This window comes from Tiliqua scincoides, chromosome 5, assembly GCF_035046505.1.
Source record: "Tiliqua scincoides isolate rTilSci1 chromosome 5, rTilSci1.hap2, whole genome shotgun sequence".
NCBI classification, from domain to species: domain Eukaryota; kingdom Metazoa; phylum Chordata; class Lepidosauria; order Squamata; family Scincidae; genus Tiliqua; species Tiliqua scincoides.
Genome location: NC_089825.1, coordinates 115,141,867 through 115,159,445, shown reverse-complemented (window position 1 = coordinate 115,159,445; position 17,579 = coordinate 115,141,867). Strand labels below are relative to the sequence as shown.

At 45.6% G+C, this 17,579-nt stretch overlaps 1 protein-coding gene across 1 annotated transcript; it reads right to left on the bottom strand.

Annotated features, from left to right (window-relative positions):
• Positions 1 to 810: 810 nt before the first annotated feature.
• On the bottom strand, positions 811 to 9,232 carry LOC136654307 (vomeronasal type-2 receptor 26-like). The gene is made up of 4 exons (XM_066631265.1): positions 8,414 to 9,232; positions 7,485 to 7,712; positions 5,628 to 5,754; positions 811 to 1,664 (listed from the first exon to the last, which is right to left on the bottom strand). The coding sequence occupies exons 1-4, from the start codon at positions 9,230 to 9,232 to the stop codon at positions 811 to 813; spliced, it is 2,028 nt and encodes a 675-aa protein (XP_066487362.1).
• Positions 9,233 to 17,579: the final 8,347 nt, after the last annotated feature.

Sequence of the window (17,579 nt, the reverse complement as noted above, 5' to 3'; positions counted from 1 at the left end):
CTCCCCTTAATTCTACCTCCAATTTCTATCAAAAGACTAGTGGTCCACTCCAATCCTTTCACCTCTCACTGATGCAGCCAGGCCACTGGAGTGCATGCTGCATTCTTCTAGGTGAAGTTCCCAGAGGTCTCCTCCGCTTAAGGAAACGTTGGTTCCCTAACCCGGGGTATGCCTCTGAGGGGGGGAACTGTCTACTTTGACCTGTACCAGTTGAGTGAACCTGTGAAGGCAGATCAGGCCAGGGCAGGGGGTTAAGATTTGGTGAATGCTGCTGCCCCCAACTCAACACCCTTCCTGGTTCTGTTCTTCCCTGCCCCATTGTCTCCCCATTCTGCCCACCCCTGCCCTGTTACACACCCTCAATGCTGCCCTCCTACCCCCCTGCACCAACTTATTGGCACCAAAGCGTGTTTCCTGTCCACTCTCCGTTTGCTGTGGTGCAATAGCTGGAAAGTGCATTACACCACCAGAAACAGCTTTTGGAGACATAACACCACATTAAGACTGGGCTGCCCAGTTGTGTAAACTTTCTCTGTGAAACTGGTTTGGGTTAGTTTTCAGAAGTTTCATTTCACATGAAGCAAACCTTTATTTATTTAAAAAAACACGGTTGCCAATGACCTCATTTTCCAAAACAAGTACATTCTCCAAACTCCATCTTGGTTCTAAAGTTATCATTCCAGAGTGACAAAAATAATTTCACTATGGCGGAAGTGAGGCACTGCAGAGGTGCTGTTGTCAAGATGGCATCAGGCAGCATTCTGGAGGTCATACTAATGTCTCCTGATTAGCTGGTTCTTGCTGTTCAACTCAGGTCTCAGAATAATGAAGTAGCATTTGGGGAAAAAGATGTAACCCAGCACCAGAAGCCAAGATGGAGAAGATCTCCACAGCCACCATGAATTTCCCCTTGGTGCTCAGGTATGATGGATCAAAAGACAGCCACACACTGCAAAAGACCAGCATGCTGAAAGTGATGAACTTGGCTTCATTGAAACTGTCTGGTAACTTCCTGGCTAGGAAAGCCACAATGAAACTGACAAAGGCCAGAAATCCCTGGTAGCCCAGAACACAATAGAACATAGTGACAGATCCTTCATTGCATTCCATTATGATTTCTTCAGTCAGAGAATCTGTGTCCAAATTTGGGAATGGAGGAGCAGTGCACAGCCACACAGCACAAATGCTAACTTGAATCAGGGAACAGGAAAGGACAATGCAGTTGGCCAGTCCCTTCCCCACCCATTTTCTCATCCTGGATCCTGGCTTGGTGGCCATGAAAGCCAGAACCACAGTGACAGTTTTAGCCAAAACACAAGAAACAGCCACTGAGAAAATGACACCAAAGGCAGTTTGATGTAAATAGCAGGTTATGCTGTGCGGCTGGCCAAGAAATAGCAAAGTACAGAGAAAGCAGAGCAATAGAGAGACCAGCAAAGTGTAAGTCAGGTCTCGATTATTAGCTTTGACAATGGGAGTGTTTTTATTCCTGATGAAAATCCCCAGCACCAAAGCTGTGATCAGAGCAAAGGACAAAGTCAAGAACACTAATGCCATCCCCAAAGGTTCTGTGAAAGAGAGGAATACTATCTCCTTGGGAAGGCATTGGTCTCTCTTCCTGTTTGGAAATTGGTCTTCTGGACACTTGAAACATTCATCCATGTCTGAAAACCAGAAAAAAAAAAAAAAAAAAAAAACTGTGAGAATCCCTCAGTCACTTGCAATGGGTTAACTTCCTTTAGTTTGCTGCAGGAATGGACCCCAGAGGTATTGTGACATATTTAAATGGACTTGAAACGCTGTTTGCAGTATATTAGATTGTACTGGTCAATTATTTATTGGTGTATTAATTAGTCCTGGACACTAATATCAACTTGAAGAGAGCTAAGTAGAACACAAGAATGGAGGAGCATAAGAAGAGCCCTGCTGGATCAGGCCAAAGGCCTATTTAGTCCAGCTTCCTGTATCTCACAATGGCACACCAGATTCCTCGGAAACCATACAAAACAACATCACTTTTAAGAGGTGTTTAAGACTTATTATATTTATCTTCTATTTATATGCCAAGTCCCCCAGCATATTCTAACTAAGGGCCAAATCCTATCCAATTTTCTAGGCTAATGCAGCCACAATGCAGGCTCGAGGTAAGGAAATAAATATTCCCTTACCTGGAGCCGGCCTATATCACTGCCTCCCCATTGCAGGATGCAGCCCACATCCCATTGTTATGGCTGCATTGGAGCAGGATAGTTGAATAGGATTGGGCCCCAATTTCCCTACATCTTTTCTCGCCTTCTCTTCCCTCTTTGTCCTTGCGCCACTAGGGCTGTCAGTGATTGCCAGGTTTTTCCCCCTATCAGCCGGCAGCAGGGGTTTGCTGCCAGCTGATTGGCAGGCTGGCTGAAGGGGGTGGGATGGGAGAGCAGCCCAGGCGCGTGTGCATAAGGGGCTGCTCAGTCCGCTCCTGACAAGTGACCGAGTGGACGCTTATCCAGGAGCGGGTGGGAGGTTTCCTTGGGGATGGGGCTTTAGCAGTGCGAGGCACGCTTCCAGCCCCGCTTCTGCCCTCAGCCCCTTGCACAGGTTTGGGCTATCCCACAGGGAGAGCGGGCAGCAGGCACCTCTTCCAGCCAAGACTGCAGGCTGCCCTGTGGATGGGGCTCGAGCGGCACGAGGCATGCTTCCAGCCCCACCTCTGCCCTCAGCCCTGCGTGTAGGCTGAGGCTGCCCTGCAGAGAGAGCAGGCAGTAGGCGCCTCTCACAGCCAAGGCTGTGGGCTCTGGGCACCGCACAGGCTACGCTACGCGAGCACTGGGGGAAGCCTCCTCTCAGCCGACTTGGGAGGCGGGGCAACTGCGGCCAACGCGCTAAGGAGCGGCAGCCATTTTGAGTGCTGCATGACACCATGTGGCGAGTAAGCCCGGCACCATTTTGGCTCTGTGTTGCCCCCAGCTGTGGGCACTCCTGGATTGGGGGGCTATTTCGGGGGCCTTTTGGAGGGTGCTGCTTTCCTCCCACCTGGAGCCTATCAACTGCTGCTCTGCCCTCCCCTTTTTTGTTTGTACTGACTCCTCAGCGGAGTCCCTTGTGGGGGTGGCAAAAAGGGGCTTTTAGAGGGCCTGGCTACACCCCCCCAGTGCATTGGCAGTGGTTTTTGTCTGCTCTCCCCCGCCTTGCGTGGGGATCTTTGGCATCTTCAGAAGGGTGGCATATCCAGTGGGGCAGGAAGTGCTCAGGCGCCCTGCTCGGATGCAACCCCCCCTTGAGCTGGCACAGGAAGGCAGCAGCAGTGCGATCCTGAATAGCGGTGACAACAGAGCGGTCCAGTTGTTGAGGCTATAGTACCCCTCTCGGCGGGCTGCTGTATCCTACTGGTTAAAACTAGAACATAGGGGTAGTGGGCCCCTAGTCTCATACATGGACTTGTGTTGAGGGGAGTCAGGGGAGGCAGACTGCCCCCCCATTGTTGTAGTCCATGGAAGAGAGTTGGAACCTCGTCCGTGACTGTGCCTGCAGAAATCATGATGAATCGGAAAGTGGGTGCAGCTCTTTCACATGGACTATGGTAGGGGCACGTGTGCCTCTCCTCACTGCATAGACAGCAGTTGCTTAGACTTTGGTGAATGGCAAAGCAACATTACTTTCTTTATATCGATCCCCTGTCCCTCTTATTAAATGATCCCCACAATACAAGTTGGTTTGGTGCCCCTTTCACCCTCACCTTCCTCATCCTTCCCTGCTGAAACACTGAGCTGTGTCATTGGCCACTACACAGGCTGCCAGCACACAAGATGGTGTTCTCCCGTGTGTACCAGTTAACATGTGTGGAGGCAGACCTGGTAACAGACTTCATTAGCTTCAGGTGAGAGGATAGAGGCAAAGAAGCTTTCTTCCTTGATTCCTAAATCAATGCATCCAGTGCAGTGAATCCTCAGGCTCCCAGGGGGAGTAACAGCCCAGTCTCAAAGGGGGCACCACCACCAAGTGCAGTGGCACCAAAGCAGCTCTTTTATCCTGCAGCACTATGGCAGCTGCTAGAGGTCTCCTTGCAGAGGAATTTCATCCCCTTCCCCCTGGAAATCCCCAAGCCCTGCAATGGGGCTTCTCAAGTATGCGCCTGCCATTTTGCTGGTGCAGACTTGAGAGACTCTCCTCCCCCAACCCTGGAATGCCACCCTCTTCCCACCCTCCCCAGACTCCTGTGCCAGCCTGACTCGGCGGATTCAAACCTACTATTTCACTGGTGCAACAGGGATGGATTTGTCCACTGGCGGTTGACACACACCCATGTGCCATCCTTGTGACTCACGCAGTGATACAAAAGTGCCTCACTGCACTCTTGCAACACCTCTGGGCTGACGCGAAGGACTTGTGTCAGCCCAGGAGCGCTCCTGGACTGCCCTCTAGGTTTCTTAGGCACCTGGATGCTGGTGGAAAGGGGCCCCTCCTGCTCGCCTTCAGAACCAGAACGTTTCTGCAGTTGTGACTGGCTCTGAAGTCAAGGAGGAGAGGCCGCTTTATACCAGTGGCCAGGAGCCTGCAGAAATTTAGTGTTTTGCCCCCCCCCCCGAATACAAGTGATTTTCAGTCTTGTATTCAACTAACAGGCGACTTTGGCAGCATAAGGAAACTAATGAAAGGTACAGTGGTGCCTCGCAAGACGAAATTAATTCGTTCTGTGAGTTGTTTCGTTTTGCGAAATTTTCATCTTGCGAAATGCGATTTAAAACAAACCAAAAAAAAAAAAAAGGAAAAAAAATTCGTCTTGCGAAGCACGGCCATAGAAAAATTCGTCTTGCGAGTCACCAAAAAAATCACAGCAGGGATGGATTTGTCCACTGGAGGTTGACACACACCCATGCGCCATCCTCCTGACTCCCGCAGTGATACAAAAGTGCCTCACAGCACTCTTGCAATACCTCTGGGCCGACGCGAAGGACTTGTGTCAGCCCAGGAGTGCTCCTGGACTGCCCTCTAGGTTTCTTCAGGCTGCTGGTGGAAAGGGGCCCCTCCTGCTCGCCTGCAGAACCAGAACGTTTTTGCAGTCGTGACTGGCTCTGAAGTCAAGGAGGAGAGGCCGCTTTATACCAGTGGCCAGGAGCCACTTAGTGTTTTGCCCCCCCAGGAATACAAGTGATTTTCAGTCTTGTATTCAACTAACATGCGACTCATCTTCATACTCACTTCCTCATATTACTGCACCCTCATCCCTATACTTTTGGAGTTGAACTTTGGCAGCCTCAGGAAACTAATGGAAAGTATCATACAGCAGGCTCCTCCAAGCCCTGCCCTGAGGGCCAAGTCTGAGGTAGCTTTCTGCTCTGTGAGTGAATCTTACCATTCCACCTCCACGCTGCTTGTCTTCTGTGTAGATCTGGGTACCGGGATGCTCTGGGCTGTCACATCTGCCCAGACATCCTGTTGCACAGTCTTCTGGGACACCAGGCAACAGACATGACTTTCCAGAGCATCCCAGTGCCCAGATCTACTCAGAGGACAAGCCGTGCAGAGACGGAACTGTAAGCTGGGGTCCAAAGGGGGATCGTGTTTTTGTTACACAGTGGTTGCAAGTTTGGGGACCACTGATAAAGTGTATAGCACATAATGATGGCAGTTCCCTCTCCTACCCTTCTGCTCAGAAATCTTCCCATCTGGACAAGGAACACAATCATAGCAACAAAAGGGTTTCCCTTCTTTCTTTTTTCTGCTGTAACCTGGGAGGCAGTTGTCATTACATATAGCGAGGGGCAGCACCTATCCATAAACAAAGGAGAACATGTTAGGCTTTGGTATTTGTGTTTCAAGAAATCAGAACGATATAACAATGAAATCTTCCATGTATTCTTCAAGGACAGTGATTGAGAATCTCACGGCTGCAATTTCAGATCAGCAAAATAAGCAACAGGATGGGCTACCACATTGGATAAGGGTGTCGCAGTAACTGAATATTACTGATCAATCTCAAGCCATCTGCATCTGTTAACCAGGCATGACACAGGCTTAGGGCGCAATCCTACCCAACTTTCCAGCACTGACATAAGTGCAATGCAGCTCTGAGTTATGGAAACAAACATTCCCATACCTTGAGAAGGCCTCTGTTACTGCCCCCAACTGCAGGATGCTGCCCATGGCCAATTAGCACAGCTATGTCAGAGCTGGAAAGTTGGGTAGGATTCGGGCCTCAGTGACACATTGCTAAGCAAATCTTAGCTGACATATAAGGCTATAGAGTTCCATCTTGTTCTTAATCAGTATTCTTACTTCAGCAAAAGCATAAAGTACTGTCCATGTTTCCGTTGTCTGGTGTATGACATGCAGTTTGTGTCCAAAGAAGGGGGTCAGTATGTTTTATCCACCCTGATGATTTGAACAGAATGGTCAAACTTTTAACACACCCCTTGTGTGTGTCACCTGGTGCACTCCCGGCACCTCCCTAGTGACGCCAGTAATTGGTCCTGAGTGGCTGGCCCTGCCATGAAGGGCAAAAGTTGAACAGATGACATGTAGCCCATACATTGTTCTTATTTTCAAGTCACAGAAACTGAAATCCATTCATCATAAATGTACTCATCAAAACAGTACTAGACAGGGTTCTGATCATATCCATATGTTGACCACACTGGAACCAAAGTTGGAGAAGACACAATTAGGTTTGTTCCAGAATAGCGTAATTACACAGTCATAGTTTATCTCTGAGGTTACCTTCAAAACACTTCTGGTACCAGTTCAAGAACTGCCTGTACCACTCAGGTGGACCACTTTAGCTGGGTGGTACTACAGAGACGCAATACTGCCAAGAAATTGTTATTATACACTGCAAGACAGTAGCAGAGGCTTGATGATGAACCCTTGCATATGTTTGCTCAGCCTCACATTGAATTTTTGACCACTTGCATTCAAACCATCCCTACTCCTGCCTTGCTCTCCTGTGCTTCATTGTTCCCAATATTCTGGAAACCAAAGGAATTACACTTAGTCAGAAAGGGAATTCAGCCCATGTCCATCACGTAAGGCATCTTCATATCCCAGTGGTATTGGGAAGGCAAGTTCAGTTGGCAACCTTCAGTCTCGAAAGACTATGGTATCACGCTCTGAATGGTGGTTCTGGAACAGTGTCTAGTGTGGCAGAAAAGGCCGATTCGGGAGTGACAATCCCTTCCACACTGGGAGCAAGTGCAGTCTGTCCCTAGTTTGTCTCCCTGGCTATGGCCTTCCTTCTTTGCCTCTTTGCCTCAGTCTGTTGGCCAAGTGTCTCTTCAAACGGGGAAAGGCCATGCTGCACAGCCTGCCTCCAAGCAGGCCACTCAGAGGCCAGGGTTTCCCACCTGTTGAGGTCCACTCCTAAGGCCTTCAGATGCATAAATGATGTAAGGCATTAAAAGAGTTTGAATTTGCAACAACAGCAACAAAAAGTGTGGGGTGAGCTTGTAATAGAACACTTTCCCATCTCGCTATGCATTTTAGGACCTATGAATGGAACCGACCTGATTAAATGTGCTGTGCCACGTAATGGCTTCTTGATTAATGCTAAACTCTTGGCCTGACAAAGCCTGTGGATCCATCCTTCCAACCTTGATTTTCAGGAAGGTTTGGTTGGGGAAGGTAATCCAGTTTATAAGATCAAATCCAGCTGCTGATTCCCCACCTTCCTCAAAAGACACCATGTCACCAGCACTGTTGTTAAATGAGATGCTCCCCAGAACAGTATTAACCTAGAATGCAAGAAGGAAAGGCAGCCTTTACAAATGTTTCAATTTGGGGCTCTGGTGGGGAGGTTGTTTGGTTTTGTTCAGGGCCAAATCCTAGCCTCTCCAAGTGCTGGAGCTGAGCTCCAGTGCCAGCGCTAGGTGTTGCAAGTGTACTGTAAGGCACGTCGATGGCAGCCAGGGAGGAGGGGCCACAGCTTGGCGAGGTGGCATTGTGGGTTTTTGGGGTGGGGGGAGGCATTCAGTGGCGAGGAGCTTCTCAGACATGAGAAGCTGAATTGTGAGGCCTGGGGACAAAAGCCCCCTTCCCCCGAGGAGACCTCTGGCTGCTTCCAAGCACCCACGGGGCATAACATTTGCTATTTTGGCGCTGCTGTTCCTCCAAATGCTGGGAAGCTCAGGATTGGGCTGCCCATCCTTTCATTTAAAAGACAATATACATGTTCTTTTAATCAGGCTACTCACTGTCAATACAAGATATGGCAAGTAAGAATCAGGGTCACATGCAGAGCGTGGAGGTAGAGTTGCAAATGAAAAGGGAAGTTGAATGCACTGAGCAAGCACTATGGTGGTGACTGCTTAAAGTGTTTACATGTTTAGTAGCTGGAAAAGCAACTGCTTGAGAGATACTGTGTACACCACACTGAATTCCATAATTCCATGAAGGATGAAAGGATATAGATCTAAAATAAATGAATATTACGTACCAGAAATTGTTGCAGATTTGGGAATGTCAGTATACTTCTTTCCAAAATTGGTCTGGGTCTCAATGAGTATGTCTTCTGCAAGGCATGCGCAATGGCCTGGACCGCATTGTAGATGCTGTAGCTCTGGCCAGTCATGCTCATCTCAAAAAGAGTTCCAGGGAGGCTCTCCAGCTTCTCTTGCCCAGTGCAAGTCTCACTGCTCTCCTTCTCATTAGAATCAGAAAACAAGCAGTCAAATGCCTGCTCCCAGAAGATCCTGAGAAAACCATCTCTTTTCTGTAACGTAGGATCTGAATGAAGGATCTGAAGGTATTCTGAAAAGCCCTGGACATCCCTGGAGTGAATGGCAAAAGATAAGGCACCATGGAAGACTTGTATGTCAAAAGCTCTTTGCAAGACTCCAGATGAGAAATCCCACTGGGCTGTCATAATCCAGACTTTACCTATAGAAGAACTGGTTATATCTTCTAACAATGTATAAAAATATATCATCCATTTCAAAGACTCTGTGGTGTGACGCTTTGCATTTACAATGTATATGTTGACTTGGGATTTGGCTATTGAAATGATCTGAGCCACAAAGGGATTCTGTACATCAATGCTCTCCGTGGATTGTGCTAACTCTATGAGTCCCGATAAGGCTCGCAGTTTTTCACTCAAAGCGGTACAAATGCCATGTTTGGAAAGCAATGGTATCAAGGTTTGAACAAACGTTTCTCCATTCTCATCATTTGTTGCAATGAGGCCAACCCACGTCCATTGAAAATGTAACAGGAGCTTTACAATTCCTTTGTACTGATGTGTTTCATTGGGGACCATTCGGTAGAAGGAAGGGAGTTCCTTTTTTATATTTTTTGCAGGATCTAATATAGAATAGGCAATCTAAACAAAAATAAATGGCTTAAATGTAAATGAGGTGGAAAACCACGATTACTGTAATAAATAAGGGCTTGCACCTGCAGAGATGGAACTCAGTGCTAGATAATGCAGTGGTTGATTTCTTTCTGCTTTTGCACTAAAGGAATAAGATACAATTTAATGATAAAGTTAGCTCTTTCATTACCAATTTCATTCTAATTGATGCTCATTTAGCACTTTGTTTGAGACAGTCATGGAGTATCTCTTTTGTTCTACCACTTAAGGTATGTGTTCATTTCCAAGAATGATCCTGAGAATTAGTTATATGATCAAGATTTTTTTACCTGTGGAATCCTGAGAATGCCTAAAATAGTTGCCATTTGAAGGGAGGTTTCAGAGTCAAGTCCCCCAATGGTAGCAATCAGATTCCTTTGCAGGCCACATTTGAAGTTGGCGGTCAGTTTTTCCCAGCTGGAGACAAGTGTCAGGGTGTTTGTCATAGTCATAATTGCATTTGAGTAACTGTCGTAAACTTGGAAGCCCAGGGTGACATTGGGTAAGATCTTGGGGTTCTCATTGACCTCTTTCACAGCAAATAGAAATGAGAGGATGTGTTGATAGTTCTTCGGATATATACTAAAAACACACAGACACAAAGCACCATACCTTATGAATAAGAGAGTTGTTTAATCCTCCATGAGGCATCTTTTTGCCACTGTATGCATCGTCATAGCTGCAGATGTGAATTTAGACCAGTGGTTCCCAAACTGGTGGGTCATGACCCACTAGTGAGGGAAGCACTTGTCCCTGCCTTTTTAAGGGGTGGGGAGGAGGGGAAGGCAGCAACGCGATCCCTAGGATAGTGCTGTGCTGGGGATGGGAGGGGGTTTTAACTTACCTGAAGCCAATGCTGCAATCCTCAGGGTCTGGGGGGGGGGTCTGGGAAGCCCTCTGCAGGGCTCCTATAGCCTCTGTAAGTGGGAACAAACGAAAAAAAATGGGCATTTCCAGTTATCACAATGAAACAGGAAGTAATGAATAAAGTGACCCTTTATCTCAAACCTTTGTCTGGAGTGCTCATTTCGGAGGTGCATGGGTAAGAGCTCCCAGTCAGCTCCTCTGACACTCAGTGTTCAGAGAAGCACTGTCTCAGAAAAGCATGGGTGCAGGGAGAGAGACTGCAGATGGTAACAACAAGAAGAGGCAAGAATAGAATCTCTCCACTCATTACTGAACCTAAAGGGAAAAAGCAAGCCATCCCATTACAATGGGAGGTTTATGTTTTTTTTAAACAACAAAAAATGAGTGCATAGTTTCATGATAGTAGAGTCATACAACATACTTAAAGGATAGCAACTCCAAGTGACTTCAAATGCAATATAATGATATACTGCTAAAAACAGCAGCTTGTAGTTGAGCATGTGTGGTTGAAAAGGACTGAGACTGAATGAGAACTTGGCTGGGGCTGGGGAGTTCTGAAATGGTGTGGAATCTGACATATAAGCCTTAAATGAATGAAAGGAGATGTGAATTAATCAGAATAATTAAATCAGGGGACTCAAAATAATTTTGCATGGCAGATGAAGATGAGGAAAACAAATGGGGAAAAGGAGAAAGAAAGGAAGTTTCCAAGTAGCCAATGGAAAAAGAAATATTTATACTTTTTTTTTTAACCAAAAGTGATTATAAGACACATTCATTGTGGATAAGATCTAGTGTCATTGAGGGAAATTAGTATTTCCTTACAAAAAGTCACGTATCAGCTTGGTTTCTGGGTGTTCATTGAAAAATATTTCATCCGTTACAAAGCCAAACTGAGTAGCAATGGCTCCAATGATCACATCCCCTCTCTGATTGCGCTTGTGTGGGAACTGGAAAGGATCAGTCACACGGCAGATCACGGTTTGTGCTTTGAGATGAGTTTGAGATAAATCCAACCAAAGAGTGAGCTGAAACAAGGGAAATATCCCAGCCATCTTGCAGGAAATCAAACACAAAACATCTGCTTCTTCCCTGTTAGGTTGGTTCACACACACACCCCCAAATGTTTTGATAAAGGGAAAAACTGAAGCTCTGGTTGATGCAGCCCTGCCAATTCACAATCTCTAATCCCAGATATTGATGGCACAGACAAACTTTTTTAAACCTTCAGATGTGGCTATTGATTATGTTTGTGACTTTCAGAACCCATGAGGGGTTTACCAAGACAGAGGATGGAGGATGACTCATCCCCATTTGGGGTAATAACAGCTTTCAGTATAATAACTCCAAGATATTATGCAGGGCTAGACAACTTCTTCAGTGAAGGAAGGGAAGAAAATACATGTTGTGACTTGTGCAGTCCAAACCCCCCCCCCCCCCATGTAGTGACACCAAAATGGCATGGACCTGGGCCACAGGATTGGGTCCAAGAAGGGGCTAGGATTTGGTGGCCACTACTGCCACTGAACCTGACCCCTTCCCAGAACCAATCCAACCTTCCCCCATCCCTGTTACCACCCTTTTCCCCCTTCCATGCCCTATTTCACTCTCTCCCAATCTGCCCCACCTCCCCTACTATCTGCCTTGGTGCATCTAGAAAGATCTTCTGATGTGTGTGGGAAGGCTCTGGCCTTGCTGTGCAACTTCACATGCTTCTGGAGTGTCTTTCATGACTGCTTTAAGGCGCTTTGCACTGGCAGAATGTTTGTTTTGCCAGTGTTAGAGAAGAACCTGACAATAACGTACAGCCCAATTCTAGCTAAATTCACCCACCCCCTACCAATGCAGCTGCTCAAAAGGACTTCTCAGTCCTGTGCCAGTGATTTTGCTGGTATAGGACTGAAGCATATAAAAATAACAGAAATGGAGAGGGAGAGGTAAGGGTGGATCTACTATGAAACTAAAAAAAAAAAAAGCTTCAGGGCCCTAATCCTGGAGGAGCCCCAGAAGTGACTTTAGTCCACATTACTTAAATATTTTGGGTCTACTGTATGAGAAGGGTTTTTTTTTAAATGGCAATAATATTAGTGATATAGTGAAGTGTTCCTCAAACTATGGCTCTAGGTCCCACCAGTAGTGGTTCATGAAACCGACAGATCGGATGAGGCTCTGTACATCAAGGGTTAAACAAGTTGCTACTTGAGCAGGACAGCACTGTTGCCTACGCACCATTATAGACACAACCCTTGGCATTTATAAATCAGGCCTCTAAAAAATTTTTGAACCACTGATACAGTGAAACGTCTGCGCAACTCAAACGGATTATTTTTTTTGTAGTATAAAGTTCATTCTCATCATCTGATGACCCAGAATTTCAGGCTGCAGGGTATCAGGCTGCTTGCAGTGATACATAATAAATGCAACCTGAGAAATCAGTGGCACCACTTAGGACAGCATTTCTCAATGTTTGTCCCCCACTGTACCACTTTGCAAGGTCCAACTAATGGAAGTACCACCAGAAGTGAGTGGTGAGGACATCATCGCCAGATACTTCTGGATTGGGAAGCCAAATGCTATGAAACAAACACTGGTAAGAGGCTCAGGGCAGACAGGAGAGCTTTTTTGAGCATTCTAAAAGTGCATGCTGGAGCTCTGCCTGCCAAGATGTATATTAGTATTTTGGAGTTGAGATTAGGTTGGGTCTGGGATTGGAAGCAGTTTATTTCTGTATTGGAAGCACGGAAGCATCAGTTCTAGGTGATGATTCTGGGAGAATACTGTTTAATCCCATAACATCCTAATTTGTAAAGGTTAATATAAAAGATTGTGCAAAATATTTCTGATGCACATGGCATGGAAGTTAAAGTAAGCCTCCTCCCAAGTTGCCATTTTCACATGTTTTGAGAACACATGTTAAAATTTAAAACACCTTAATTCTAAACTAAAATATAAAAATATCAGATATTGTAATATATTTCTCCTTTGCAGATAAATGTCAGGCATAGGTCCCAATCCTGACCTGGGCCAGAGCAGGCGCTGGGTGTTGCAAGCATGCTCTAAGCCTAAGGCATGTACACAACACTCTGTGCTGAGTCAGCACCCGCTCTGGCCCAGCTAGGTAAGAGCTCTGGGCCGCAGTGAGGGCCTTGGGGCAGGGAGGGAGGTGTGCCAGGGTGGGGAAGGGCGGAGTGGGTGTAGGAACCAGGGTGGGGTGGGGGAGGGACTCTCCCAGATCCTGAGCTCCTGCCAGCTCAACAAGGAGTCTCTCAAGTCTGTGCCGGCAAAATATTGGGGCTTGGGACTTTTCCTGGGAGAAGGAGACGATTGGGCTGTTACATGTCATAGCTTTTTCCCTTTACACTTTCCTTTCTTGATAAGTACATGTTTGTGCGTGTATATGTTCGTGTTTCTGCCAACTAAGGTAAACAGTTGATTTGTTTGATGAATTAGACTCTAGTTCTTTGAATGCTTATGTCACAATAAAGCATAAAATATGCAATGTGATTGTTGAGTGTTGACTTTGCTACTTTTTGGACATCATACTCGTGTGGCTTCACCTTTAGATGACAGATCGACAGCATATTTCACAGCTCAGTCTCTTCCTAGGAGAATCACACTGCATGCATATATAGAACTGTTGTCAACCTACTGACACAACAACCTGTCTATGCAAATAAGATGCAGATGTACCAGCTCTTAGGGAAAAACTCGAGCTTCTAAACATTAATCAAGGCCTATGCACTATTCTTGACAATGAGACAAGGAGCAGACAGGAGGCCAGTGAGTGAGAACGCTGATATTTATATTCCAAATATAAGGATTCCTCTCTGCTTCCAGCCCAGAAGCTTATTGTTCCTCTTCCATTTCTATCTCTGGGTCATCTTGAACCTACATACATACTTACATACATACACGCATGCACACATGCATGCATACAAACATAGTATCACTTTTCTCTGTTTTTTAGACAGCATTTAAGGTGGTTTACATTGGCAGGCTAGTCTAAATCACCATTTTTCATTGGGGTTTTTAATAATAATAATAATAATAATAATAATAATAATAATAATAATAATAATAATACAGGTATTTCTATACCGCCTTTCTTGGTCCTCAGATTTCTCCTTAGACTTTATTCAAGGCGGTTTACATAGGCAGGCAATTTAAATCCCCGTAGGGATTTTTACAATTGGAAGAAGGTTCTATCTTTCAAGAACCACAACATTCAGATGTTTCCTTCTGATCTGGTTTCACATTCTGGCTTCCATCCTCCCGCGCTCAGAGCAGATGGAATAGCTCGGCTTCAGCTTGTCAGCTGCTTCAAGGTCACACAGTGCCAGTGGCCTCGAACTGGCTACCTTGTGGATGTTATCTTCAGGCAAATGGAGGCTCTACCCTCTAGACCAGACCTCCTGCCCAATGTGTTTTACAATGTGTTCTGTGAAGATTCACAGACCCCTTCAGTCACCAGATGTTGCCTTCACGGCAGTGACGTTCCTAGAGAGGGGGCAAAACACTAAGTTTTTTTTTGTTTTTTGTTTTTTTCAGGAGCAGTGACCCCTGTGTAAAGTGCCCTCCCCTTTACCTTCAGAGCGAATCAAATCAAAGGCTTTTGCAGCCAAGACTGGCTCTAAAGGCAAGGGGGAGAGGCACTTTACACAGGCGTTGCTGCTTCTGATTAAAAAAAAACTTAGTGTTTTGCCCCCTCTCCAGGAACACCACTGCTTCCCAGTGTGGTTATCTTTTCTGATAATATCTTTTGTGTCCCACTAGCTTATCATAACAAACATTTTAACCCAGCTTGACTCCTGTAAATAATAGCATAGCACAACATACTTTGGAGAGCTGAACCCGGAGAGTTTGAACCTGCAATTATCTTAAATTACAGGAGTCATGCTCCATCTTGCCAGACCCCATATGGACTTTCTGAAGGTCGCAAGCTCAATCAATAATACTGTCATTCGGCATGAATAAAACTTCCTAGTGGCATTCAGAACCGGGGAAGGGGATTGCAGAAATTCAGAACAGCATTACTGTATTCTGATCTTTGGAAGCTTGCCTTTACTAGAAAATGTGGAGTGATCAAAGGAAGGATGCTATTACCAGGCTGACAGATGGTCGCTGACACCAGTCTGGTGGATGACAAATATTACATGAATTTGGACAGCCTGCGACAGAAATTCCCCCCAGATGTCAGGCATCATTCTCTTGCTGACGCTCTTCCTTTGGCTGTGGCTTCCTCAAACTGCATGTCAAGCGGAAAATGTGATGTGTGCCATGATCAGTCCCTTCCAGCTTCCTCACAAGTATTATCAGGAAGGGGACCTCATCATTGGAGCAATTGCTAGTCAGTTTGGCTGCATCTTTGACAACATATCTTTCAGTGAACATCCCAAAACAAATTTAATGGATGAGCTCCTGTAAGAAAGATATTTCCCCCCCCCTCGAGATCTTGAACATGGCCAGATTACAAATATATAAGTTACAAATATGTCATACGTACACCAATATTTTCAGGACATAGTTCACAGTTGACTTTTGAAGATGCCTTTAGATTGGTTAACAAGATTGGTTAACAATGTAGGTGCATTTGTTTCTACATGAGGTGCTTAGGATTTTTCTATCCCTTTTGTAGGTGTATATTCCTCTTTCTCATATTCTATTTCTTCCACTTCTTCCTTCCTATTCATCTTCCCACTCAAAATCTTTTCAATATTTTCTATCTTCTATTTTTGTTAAAAAATAATTCCAGATAATGTCAGGGCCCCAAATCCCACCTCCACAAATTCAACTCCTGTCATTGAACACATAAATATCAGAATGTATCCCAGCACCTGTGATTGCTAGAATAAAGGATGCTTTATTCTAGCAATAATAGATGCTGGGATTAATTCTGATATTTATGTATTTTACATTCTATTTAAAACCCACAAAGATTCATTTCCTTTGATTGTAATCTATGACTCTGTACTTTTGACCAAACTATATCCCTGATTTTAGTTGCTGACAATGATCAGATGCAATGCGACGGTCATGATTTAGCTTATCTATATATTTTCTGTGATGTTTTAAGTAGTCCAGAGATAGTCGATGGTAACTGCAGGTTTACCAATGTTTTTGCAATACTTAATAACCAGCCTTATTTTCATGGAGCCATGTTTTAAGTGGTGGAGAGGCTACTGTATGGGAGCAGAGCTGCACCAGTGTATAGTCTTGAAATATGTGAACGGTTGACTCCAAAAGTAGGGGGAGCTATAACATATCTTGTTAGTCATTTAGAACCTGTTACTTGCCTCTCTTTCTATATCTGATTCATAGCTCATTTAACTTTCTGGATTCCTGTTCAGTGTCTGTATCGATATGTGCAGCACTAAAGTCATCACAAAACTCTAGTATGTGTGAAACTGACTAACAGCCCCATCCAATCCAAAGCTCAGGGCTGCCGTGGTGCTAAAATGGCGCCCGCTGGATCCAGTGGAGCTGGGAAGCAGCACCAGGTCTCCTTGGGATAAGGGAGCTTACAATCCCTTGCCCTGGGTAAGACCCATGTAGCCCCATTGGGTATCCTCAAATCTCTGCCTGCTATTGAGCAGACATAGAATTGAGAAGACTTGTGTCAAGTCTCCCAGGCCAGGAGGGGAGGGGGGTCAGGATACAGTGGCAGAGCCTGCCACCATCTCTGCACTCCTCCTACCCTGTTCCCACCCCTGCCTCATCTTCTCCTTGCCCTCTCCCCACCCCACAATGCTTCCCCCCAACCCCACTCACCATTCCACTGCCCAGCGCTTGCCCGGAGCTCCAGCCAGCTTCCGCCCAGCTCTGGTTCAGTGTGGGCTTGTGCTGAGCTTGTACTAGTGGTAAGTGTTGTAGGTATGCCTGACAGCACATGACACTGTAGGATGCAGGCATGCATCACTATGACACCGAGCGCCGGCATTGGACCAGTGAGGGCCTGATATGATCAGGTCCTTACTCCTGCAGTTCTGCTTACAGAAAGGAAGGTATGATGGACACCTGAATTCACCAGTGTGAGGAGAGATTCTTCTCTTATTGGTTGTTCTAGTCTCTCTGCTACTACATGACAGATGCTTAACTTTGTTTAAATTGTGTCAATGACTCTTACATTTAAAAAAAAAGAGTCTGAAAAGGAAGGAGGGGGGAAAAGAATGGAGAAACGTTGCTTAGAAATAAAGCATGTATCTATGGGCTCAGAAGTGAAAAATAATCAGTGTTTCTGCTTCTCCTGCATGTATAGGTTCATGGATTTATAAAATTCAGCTTAACAATATGATGAGATCCACAATGGTGAGCACTCAGAACATAGGCTAGTCAATGGTTGGCACAGTTATCTCATACATCATGCAATTCTTTCCTTAGTGTCATTCCA